Source organism: Diachasma alloeum, unplaced genomic scaffold (assembly GCF_001412515.2).
Source record: "Diachasma alloeum isolate Michigan unplaced genomic scaffold, Dall2.0 Dall_scaffold_00840, whole genome shotgun sequence".
In the NCBI taxonomy this organism is placed as follows: Eukaryota; Metazoa; Arthropoda; class Insecta; order Hymenoptera; family Braconidae; genus Diachasma; species Diachasma alloeum.
Genome location: NW_021680964.1, coordinates 429,443 through 440,600, shown reverse-complemented (window position 1 = coordinate 440,600; position 11,158 = coordinate 429,443). Strand labels below are relative to the sequence as shown.

General features: G+C 39.7%; 1 protein-coding gene across 1 annotated transcript in view; it reads right to left on the bottom strand.

The window, feature by feature from the left end:
• Positions 1–3,676: 3,676 nt before the first annotated feature.
• The window catches only part of LOC107044924 (Krueppel homolog 1), a 9,670-nt gene continuing 2,188 nt past the window's right edge, over positions 3,677–11,158 (bottom strand). Inside the window, exon 2 of the mRNA XM_015267005.1 lies at positions 3,677–10,135. Coding sequence (XP_015122491.1) covers positions 8,547–10,124 — 1,578 coding nt within the window. The 5' untranslated portion in view covers positions 10,125–10,135 and the 3' untranslated portion in view covers positions 3,677–8,546. The remainder of the gene's footprint in view (positions 10,136–11,158) is intronic.

The window sequence follows — 11,158 nt, the reverse complement described above, 5'->3', positions numbered from 1 at the left end:
TATGACACTTTTTCATCACTTTAATCCCATTTCAATAAAATGGAATAAGAAAAATGCACAGAATGATCAGCAAGAAAATAAAAATTTCGATTTTTCAATATCTCCGGAAAGTTTTACAACTGATATATTTTTTCAAATAATGAAAGAATACCCATCAATTCAATTTCTATCCTCCCATTTTGATAGAGTGCATAAAAGAATAGCAAAGAGTAAAAATCGGAGATGAAAAATTTTATCGGATTAATATAATGTAATTGCCCATCACTGAAAATTACCAAGACGATTGAAATTTCCTCGAAAAAATTGAGTCGCCATCGAGCTCCCCAGAAATTATTTATCAACGGTTCTCCCCGCACCCAAACAAAGAGAATGCCTGACAAAACGCTACCCCAGAAATCGATAGAAGAAAAAATTCTACGCAGTATCTTCTGCATCCTACATCAAGACTCCTCAAGAATCGTTGAGTTGCGGCGTTAGGGGTGCTACCCCAGATTCTCCCCCATCTAGCTCCTACGAATCCATTAATCGTAGGGACCCCTCGGTCAGGAGGGTGGAAATGCCAAAGGGAGTTGCGTAAAAACGAGGCCAGGCAATACAGAAGGCGTGGTCCATGCACGCAGCAACGAATTTCCTTCCGAGTTTTTCTTACGAATCTCCCTCCCCGGTCTATCTATTCTTTTTTTTTCCCCGGGTGTTGAATGACCCTATGTGGGTTGCTGGGTCGACAATATACGATAAAGAAAGGGCGACGGGGAAATGAAGGGCTGGAGCATTTCCTCCAGGATGTTTTTCCTTTCTTCCCTTTTACGTCACGTCCCTGACGTAAGAAACGAATAAAGAGCGAATTATCTCGGGTGCACTGATAGAAGACATTATTTTTATTTGAGATCTTTCTTTCTTGGATCTAGCATTGTATACGTGAACCATTCTGGAATACATAAGGTCTTACGGTGAATATCAGTTATTTCTTCCTGAGATACATTTACTTGAATGGAATAAAACAGTCTTTGGCGTCAAGTCACATATATTCACCACAAAAATGGAAAAGTTATATTTTTTTTAACCTAATATAGTCGCCAGTCGAGAAATTTTCTACTTTCATGAATTGATAAAAAATTGGTTCCTAGGAGATGATTACATTGAGGAATGAATTGAATGTTGTTTTCTCGAATGAAGCCGATGTTTAAATTGAGCTTTCCGTACATCACATTGAACGAAATTTGTGATATCCATGTTTGTGTAGAATTGCCGTAATCTGTAATTCTGTTATTGTAAACTAATGCGATTTTTTAAAGTCAAGAAATAAACTCCTTTCAACTCAACGACATTTTACTATAATCTATCTTTCGAACGTTATCTCGATGTTTTTTTTCATCTCTCGACATCTGAAATTGTTAATTAAGTCCTGCATCATGCAGAAGTTTTGAAAAATTATGAATGAATAATCAATAAAAAGTAGAAAAAATTCTTAATTTTTTCAAAGAGCATTTTTAATTTATATTCAGAATAAGTTGAATAACAAGAAATTGTAAAATGTATCTGATTTACGGTGACAAATGGCGGCTTGTCACCCAATATCATGCAGGGGGAAGACTGATTTCGTAAATCTTTTCCCACACTGTACGGAGACATTTATTACGGAAAAGGCTCTTTGAAAAAAGTTGTAATATTTTGGAGAATTTTTTAATCACACCTTTATCACGTAAAAATGGTAGATGACTACATACCACTGTNGCCACAGCGAATCAGATATGTGTAATTTCCACTTTTTTCAACTCATTCTGAATCTCAATTAAAAACGCTCTTTGAAGAAGTTCACAATTTTTTAAATTTTTTTTATCATTCTATCATAATTTTTGGGAATTTCTACATGACGTACCACTCAATTGACAATTTTGGATTACGACAGATAAAAAAAATCCAGATAACATTCGAAAGATAGTACACTCGGGCCTGAAATCCTGATTTTACACATTTCTTCCTTGAAAAACCAAAACGATAATTAAATTGAGGAAAAAATTGGAATTCCGAATCTAATCGAGTTTTCTGCAATTGTTTTGCAGTTTTCAATAATCTTTGAATTTACCGTAAGGGTACAGCTACTTTAATAAGCTCGTCAAATATTGAACAAAACCGGGAATTCCCCTAGCTCTCCAATAGAACAGGTGGGAAATTCCATTTCCCACTTAGAAATATTTTTCGGGGGTTCAACGACCCATTGCCGCTGGTGAGTCGAAGGAAAAAGCAGTTGAGCGTGAAGAATGGTCAGAGTGTAGGGACTGAAATTTTTACCTCCGTCCTTTCATTATTTCTTTTTTTTTCGGCCGAGGGACAAATAAAGGGAAAGTCGAAGTCCTCGGGATTCGGGGGATTGGCCCACCTTCCCTCGGTTCAACGCCCCCGCAGTCAGGCCCTCGCCAGGTCAATAAAGAGAGAGGAGGAATGGTCAAAGAAACCTGTATACCGATCCCCATGAGCGTGAATCACAGGTTTTAGTGGTCACTGGCCCTTTTCTATTAATGGAAGTGGTGAATCGATTTCGGAGGCAGGTTGCAGGGGCACCCATAATGCTCCGTGGAATTTTTGGTTATGACATCGAGGGCATTAGCCCCGGGTTAATAGTCATCCTCAGCGTGGGGGAAATGTCGATTTTCTTTTCCCTTTTCTGGTGCCGACCTCCTCCGATGTCATTCGATATCTCGAGTGCTAGTCAGAATATTTGATTTTTTTTGCCTCCGAATGGAAGCTTTGTAATGCAAAATTTCTGCCCTGTCGATCTAATTGTTTTTGAGAACAGGCGATTCGTTTTTTAATCGTCAGTTATCAAATTTGGCAATTAATTTGCGGGAGAAAAATTTGAGAAAAAATGATGAAAATCACATTTGCCATTATTTTTTTTTATATTTGTTGTTTGTAAATAAATAATTGAAATTGTTAGACTTTCGGAACACTTGCTTTTGGTTTTTTAATCGTCAGTTATCAAATTTGGCAATTAATTTGCGTGAGAAAAATTTGAGAAAAAATGATGAAAATCACATTTGCCATTATTTTTTTTAAAATTTGTTGTTTGTAAATAAATAATTGAAATTGTTAGACTTTCGGAACACTTGCTTTTGGTTTTTTAATCGTCAGTTATTAAATTTAGCAATTAATTTGCGTGAGAAAAATTTGAAAAAAATTATCAAAATTACAATTTTATTTTATTATTTTTATTTTTTATTTTTTATATTTGGAATTAATCGCGAGATTATGCAACATTCTGCATCGGAAAATTGTAGTTTTCAAACAATTCGTGAACTTTTCAGAGTTTTTTGGAACATTTTGTATCGGAAAATTGAAGTTTTCCAGACGATTTGTGAACTTTTCAGAGAATTCTCTACCATTCTGGATCGTTCTTGAACTTCCGAGAACTTTCCATTGCATTTTTAATCAGTTATTACAAAATATCCAGACCACATTTCGGAAAACTTTTTCCTCTGGAATGGTTCATAGACTAGAAAGACTATTCATTTAAAAATATTCGAAAATTGGACTCTATGCAAGTTCCCTATTCCTCAAACCAGTACACAATTATCAGTAAAAAATTTTGGACTAATTGTAAGACAACGAGTGCTTCTACTTGATAACGGAATAATTCTTCGATAAATATTTAAGGGAAAAATGAAAACACAAGTAATATTTCTCGTAATTAAAAAGTTTAATCTTCCTTAAATTCTCTCCTTCGTCGAGGTGCATGTATTTTTCATTCACAAAACGAAATAATTACCACAATAAATCAATTATACCATAAATTATGTAATCATCCAACAGACAACCTCTTAAACCTAAATATATAAATTTCATTGATCTTCGTTCCTATGTACAAAAGAACTAATGCAAAATGAAAAAGACAGTGAGAAACTTAAAACAACGTAACAACACACGATCATGACAGTACAGAATGATGGATATTGAATTAAAGCCCTCAAATCAGTTAATTACGCATTTACGATTAACTAGTACGTTTTTTCATTAAATTCCATAGTACGCAATGGAGACAATTTTCACTGTGAATTAATTTCACTATCGATTTTCGGGCAATTCGTTTGAGTATGAGCATGCAACACGCTTCAATGTTAATTTATAAATAATATAATTAGTATGTACAATACATACACTCACAACAAGAGTCATTCGGCAGAAAACTTCGCTTTAATAATTTTTTTTTCTCAATTTTCATCGCATAATTATCATCTTAATTACTTAATTTAAGATATATGCTTGTAATGGCAGGCGGTTCCGTATTTTTTTATTCGATCAGACTGGCACTGGGATTTATTCAATTACATCATTTCGATAGTCAAGTGGGCGAGACCCGGGGATGAGCCCAGAAATGGATTCGTCGATTATAAACCAAAAATTTGCGATTATCTCGAGAGGTAAGCGGTTTAGAGAGAAATGTCTCAGAACCTTTTTTGCGGAGAATTTAATTCTCCATAAAAATGGTCATATAACATTTTTCTCTCAATCGACTCCCTTCCGAGATAATCGCGATATAAAGTCTCCACTTTTGAAGTACATTCCCCCTGTCTACCCCTTCCCTACGTAATTATCAATTAATCACGAAATATATTAATTATGTCTTGAGATATACTTCTTAAAATTAGAAAAATCGAACAGCGCACGTAAATATATTTTTCGCACCCCAAATTCTTCTCCTCCACCTCAATCAATTTCTTCCTTTTATCAATTAATCAATCAATTAATAGTAAAGACAGGGTGTGCCCTCTAACCATTACTTCAGCCTCTAATTTTAACTACAATATAATATTCTTCAATCGCACACACTCTATTGCCAGTCTTTGTACGCATACTTGAGAATGTAACGAGCGAATGATTATACTCGATTATGTTCGTCAGAGACATTTAAAAATATGAAATTTTCGTTAATTGCCAGCCGGACGATAAGCACGAGGTATATATTGTAATGAGCCTAGAGATTTAAGGCAACACTGGTGCATGAAATGGTGATTTCAATGCATGGGATTATGACATGGCGATTGGTGCTTTCGATTACCGGCGCTGGCGCTATTTTTCGATTTGTCAAGCTGATGAAGTGGAATATTTCGATGATGGGAGGAAATACACTGGACTATTGCGGAGCTAGGCAAATTTTCGGTTTTTGTTGTTCGGGGTGAATTCATCCTAATGCAAAATTGTGCCAAAGTTCAGGAATATTTTTACTGGTTTTTTGAGGGTCAAATAGTTTTGAAGGTCAAACGACCTTTGAGGACGTTTAGAGTGAGGGTCAAATGGTTTTTAGGGTCAAAGGACTTTTGAGGATGGTTAGAGGGTAGAGTCAAATGACCCGTAAACGTGTTTGAGGTTGAGGGTCAAAGGGTTTTCAGGGTGAAACTAGTTTTGAGCATGTTTAGAGTTGAGGGTCAATAGTCGTGAGAGTCGAGCGACTCGTAAACACGTTTGGAGTTGAGGTTTAAAGGGTTTTGAGGATGTTTGAAGTGGAAGATCAAATGGTCTTGAGAGTCAAACGACCCGTAAAGACATTTGGAGTTGAGGGTCAAATAGTTTTTTAGGACAAACGACTTTTGAAGAGGTTTAAAGTTGAGGATCAAACGACTCGTAAACACGTTTGCAATTGAGGTTTAAAAGGTCTTCAGGATGTCTAGAGGTGAGGGTCAAACGACCCTTAAAGACGTCTGGAGTTGGGGGTCAAAGGGCTTTTGAGGACGTGTAGAGGCCAGGGTCAAACGACCCGTTAACACATTTGGAGTTGAGGTTTAAAGGGTTTTGAGGATGTTTAGAGTTGAAGATCAAATGATCTTGAGGGTCAAACGACCCTTAAGAGCCCCTGCAGTTGAGGGTCAAATGGTCTTGAGAGTTAAACGACCCGTAAAGACATTTGGAATTGAGGGTCAAATAGTTTTTTAGGACAAACGACTTTTGAAGAGGTTTAAAGTTGAGGATCAAACGGTTTTGAGGGTCAAACGACTCGTGAACACGTTTGGAGTTGAGGTTTAAAGGGTTTTGAGGATGTTTGGAGTGGAAGATCAAATGATCTTGAGGGTCAAACGACCCTTAAGAACCTCTGGGGTTGAGGGTCAAATGGTCTTGAGAGTTAAACGACCCGTAAAGACATTTGGAATTGAGGGTCAAATAGTTTTTTAGGACAAACGACTTTTGAAGAGGTTTAAAGTTGAGGATCAAACGGTTTTGAGGGTCAAACGACTCGTGAACACGTTTGGAGTTGATGTTTAAAAGGTCTTGAGGACGTCTAGAGTTGAGGGTCAAAGGATCGTGAGGGTCAGACGACCCTTAAAGACGTCTGGTGTTGGGGGTCAAAGGGTTTTTGAGGGCGTGTAGAGGTCAGGGTCAAACTACCCGTAAACACGATTGGAGTTAAGGTTCAACAGGTCAAGTGGTCTTAAGGGTCAACCGGTTAGAGTCGAATGATCAACAAAGTCATTTGACTGTCAAGATTATTTGACTTTCAACTAAAGACAAAAACACCTGAAGTATGCTAATTACTCGTTTTCCCTGGTGTTCCGTTGCGCCCTTCGTCTCCCTTTATTCAGATTGTTCACTGCAGGAATAATTTTTTTTGTTAAGCATGGTAAGAACAAGCGATGGATTTTGTTAACAATGGTTTTTATTCATCAGTTTTTTGGAAAAATTCCTATAAAAATGAAGATGCAATCTCCAATTTTTCTCGATGCACTGACTTCCTTCTCGTTTTGGGGATGAATTCACCGTTATTCTCAACGAAAAAATTTCCTCTCCATCAATACAATCCACCCCCGCGTCTATCCCACTTCATCAAACTTCAAAAACGAAACTATTAATCATCTACAATATGTATCTATGGTGCCCCATGTAGGGGCTGTCCTGAGAATTTTTGGAAAACCTCGTTTCATATACTATGAAGGAAAAATAATAATGAAACTAAACGAATGAAAAATATAGTTTTAATGAATGAAAATAACATTTTGATGAAACAGTTCAGGCACTGCGTGGCGTGATGTTTCTTGAGAAATGTTTTTTTTTCTTTGATCTCTTGTGAAAAATGATCTTTTGATGATTTTTTTTTAATGGTTGTACACGTAAATATCAGTCTGATAAGTCTGCAATTGTCAGACAACGTTGAGACATTGAAAATTGTTTAAATCGTAATAATGGAAATAAGGAGAATAACTAATAGGTCGATGAGGAGAAATTTTAATAATAATTATACGCTTGTACTGGCAGTGGGCTCAGCTACCCTCAATACTCTGGTAGTACGGAGTTCTTATCACAGAGATATCAATTGTTTGGTGCTTTTTTAGTCTAGCCACGACATTTTTAATGAATAACAAATAAAAAATAATATTAAAAAAAATAATAATATTAAACAATCAAGAAAACGATAAATGTTTTGACATTTTCTTTTTCTTCATAAATAATAAATTCTTTTGGGTAAATTTCTTTCAACTGGATTTGTAATTTTTTTTTCTTCACCTCACGTTTTTCTCTTGTTCGTGGATTTAGCCGACTTGAGATAACCGAATTATAAAATTGAATTGACAAAATAATAATGAGATTAAGGGACAATTACACACGTACACGAAACGACACGACTCAAACGCTTGTCCCAATATCGGGACTTTTAATAAATAACTCTCAAAAAATTTACGATCTCTAGATTTAGAAATCATTCACGTGCTCTTTTAGGATTGTTTTTGTTCATTAAATATTCGGCACGCTTTTTTGACACTAATTTTTGTGCAGAGAAAATCATTTCTCAGAGATAGAGTGATGGAGACGATTGTTTTTCTCTAATAATATCTTGAAGGTTTAGAAAAAAGCGTCGGAGGGTTTTTTTTCCGCAGATTTTCATCAGCAGTGACCGATATTTTTTCAAATTAACAATTTAGGAAGTAATATTCGACTCAGATTCAGAATTCAGAATTCCTCCCCCATCCCTCCATTAACCCTAGATTGGTCACCCTATGAGGGAAAAATGCAAAAAAATTTGACTTGGTCAATTGAACTATCTAAATGTTATAGTAGTTTTTATTACAAGATATTTCCCAAAATTCCTAGAGAAAACATTATTTTGAACAGATGAATTATCTTTTCCCATGTTGAATGAAAGTACCCATGACGCGACGTTGCCGGAAACTCGCTAAACGCACCCGGGCAGTGTAGACTGAATTCGGCAACGTTACAGTCTAAAAACACGGCGGGGAATCCCCGCGCAGGGACGCATTTGGTGACCAGACTAGGATTAATCATAATCAAATTCTCTCATTAACTACTCGTGATATCGAAAACCTTCGCAGAACCTTTTTTATGTAGAATTTAGTCAGCTACAAAAAAAGCCTTCTGACATTTTCTCCTAAACCCCCTCATTACCGAGATAATCCTCAAATTCTGAATCGACTATTTTCAACCAGTCCAAAAAACGCCGGAGGCCCTCCCTTGCGGAGGGCCCCCGACCCTCCCCGAATCTCTCACTCATCCCAATCACTTTTTCCCTGCACAAAATCTCCCCTCGTCCTCTCCGCACCCCACTAAGACGCCCTAGCAAACTGAATGACCGAGCTATGTCTCTGTGCAGCGTTCTCACACCTCTCGCTCTCCATGCTCTCCAGAATCATCTTGGACCTCTTTCTGGGTGGCAAAATGAGGGTCTCCCTAGCAGGCACAGCCAGATCGAGCGGATCCGGCGACGGTGCCGGCGACACCGGATTGCTGCTAGGTGGCGTCAGTATCTGTTGCTTCATCATAATCCCCCCAAACTCCCTCCTCTCGACCTCCACAGCCTCCAGAGCGGCCTCAACCCGCCTCCTGGCATCATTCCCCGCCAGATTCATGAGTGTCCCCTGGCACTCCTCATTAACCTGGAGCCCATACTCCTGCTCGTACCCGCAGCCGGCGTCTTGATACATGTAAACCGGCCCAGTCTGCACGTCCTGCGCGCCAAATGCCTTGTCCTCGGCAGCAGCCGCAGCTGCGGCCGCCGCTAACAACGCAGGGTTGACCCCCTGTCCCTGTCCATACACCCCCTGGCCCTGCTCCCTAGGATACAAATAATACGGAAACTCCCTGTCCCCAGCCTCGTAAAGCTCCCTCGCCTCCTCAGTCTTGCTGTTCTCTTTGTCACTACTGCTGCTGCTGATACCACTGCCATCCGAGCTGCTCGAATGATCAGAATGATTAGAGTTAATATTGATCCCATTGATGCTCTGCGATATCTCGATAACCGGCTCGATCGGGGAATCCCGGGGTGATGTCGTCGAGTCCGCATGCGTCTTGATATGCGCCTCCATCGTCTTCTTTGAGTTGAAGGTCTGACAACAAAGTGTGCATTTGTAGACCTTCTGTCCGTAATGGGCTACCTGGTGGAGCTTCAGGACATGATTGTAGCCGAATGATTTGTTACAAATGTCACAGGTGTAGGGCTTTTCGCCCGTGTGAGTCCGCGTATGGACTTTGAGCTGTTTCGAGCAGGTGAAGCCCTTGCCGCATGCCTCGCAGACGTACGGCTTTTCGCCGGTATGCGTGCGCATGTGGATTACAAGTTGGCCAGATTGGATGAAGGTCTTGGAGCATATTGAACATTTGTGAGGACGCTCACCCGTGTGTATCCTCATGTGTCTGTGGAGTTTGCCAGAGTGCTCGAAGGCACGACTGCAGACGTCACACTTGTAAGGACGCTCCTTCGTGTGGATTCTGCGGTGGACGCTTAGGTTCTCTTTCACGGAGAAGGACTTGTTGCAGTATTCGCATTGGTAGGGCTTTTCGCCGGTGTGGGTGCGATAATGCCGGGTCAAACGGGCGGGGACGGCGAAGGTCTTGGAGCAGATGTTGCAGCGGTAAGGGTCCTCGCCGTCCTTGCCGTGCGACCGGAGGTGGCTCTGGTAGAGGTTCTTCTGGTCGAATGTCTTTTGGCAGATGAGACACTGGTACGGCTTCTCGGGTGACGGCTGGGCTGCCGGGGTTAGGCGGGTTAAGGTCGATGATGGGAAGATTGTGAGGTCTGGAGAACATACTAGAGACTTCAGGGGGTCTTGCTTTGGGACCACGTCCGGCATCACGTGCGGATGGCGAGGAGGGGCTATCGACTCCGGGTGGTAGTAGCCAACCATCTTCGCGGATCCTGAAACAGAAAGATGAGGATCATTAGCCTTCGTCGCTTTTAGGATACCTCGTATTGGAGGGATTGAGGTGTGCGGGAAGATAACAATCCACTAACAGTGTAATTAAATTAATTAATTCGAATTTATTGGTACGTTAATCGCTCTGTAATATAAAAATCCAAATCGGCTTCTGGTGATCAAAATTTGGTACTCTAAATTGAGACTTCAAAGTTAAGGGCTATGAGGGTCAAAATAAGGGTCGTGAGGGTCAGATTATGTGTCACAAGGGTCCGAATAATGGTCATGAGGGTCAGAATAAGGGTCCCGGAAGTCAGCTTAAAGGTCACAAGGGTTATTGTGAGGACCAAATTAAGGATCCAAATAAGCATCAAGGGTCATTAAACAACAAGGGTCCGAATAATGGTCATGAGGGTCAGAATTAGGGTCACAAGGGTCAGAATATCTCTTTATATTATAACGGTAATAAAAATGTGGTAGTCTAAATTAAGGGTCGGCATAAGGGTCCAAGGAGGGTCCAACCTTGGCTAGTCGCGGGCCAACACAGGCATCCAAGGCTGGCCCAAAGCTGGTTGATCAGTTGAGATCACTGAACTAGAACTATCTGCGTAACATTTCCCAAATTATGAGAACATAATTCTTAAAGGAACTGCCTGCGTTCCAGTACGTACTCCATATTGATATTTGTCGAATGTGTATTCACTTGGCTTTTAATTAAAGGAATTGTCTTCATCGAAACGTGCGCGAGAGTGACTTGCAAATACGGGGTTCATGCGAAAAGCCAAGATATTTGGAAAAGGTTGATTGAAGGTGATGTCTAATAGTGAAATAGTGGTTGCAATGGCAGAAGTAATCCAAAAAGAACGAGTAGCCTCTTGACATTTTCCACTCGTTTTCGAGATATGGCTGATTAGCTGTCCATTTATCTTGGGAATGAGTGGGTCTAGAGGGAAATGTCAGAAGACATTTTTTCCAGAGACTAGAAATTCCGCAAAATTTTGTCTCGTAGTGCCTCGTGGCTTCAC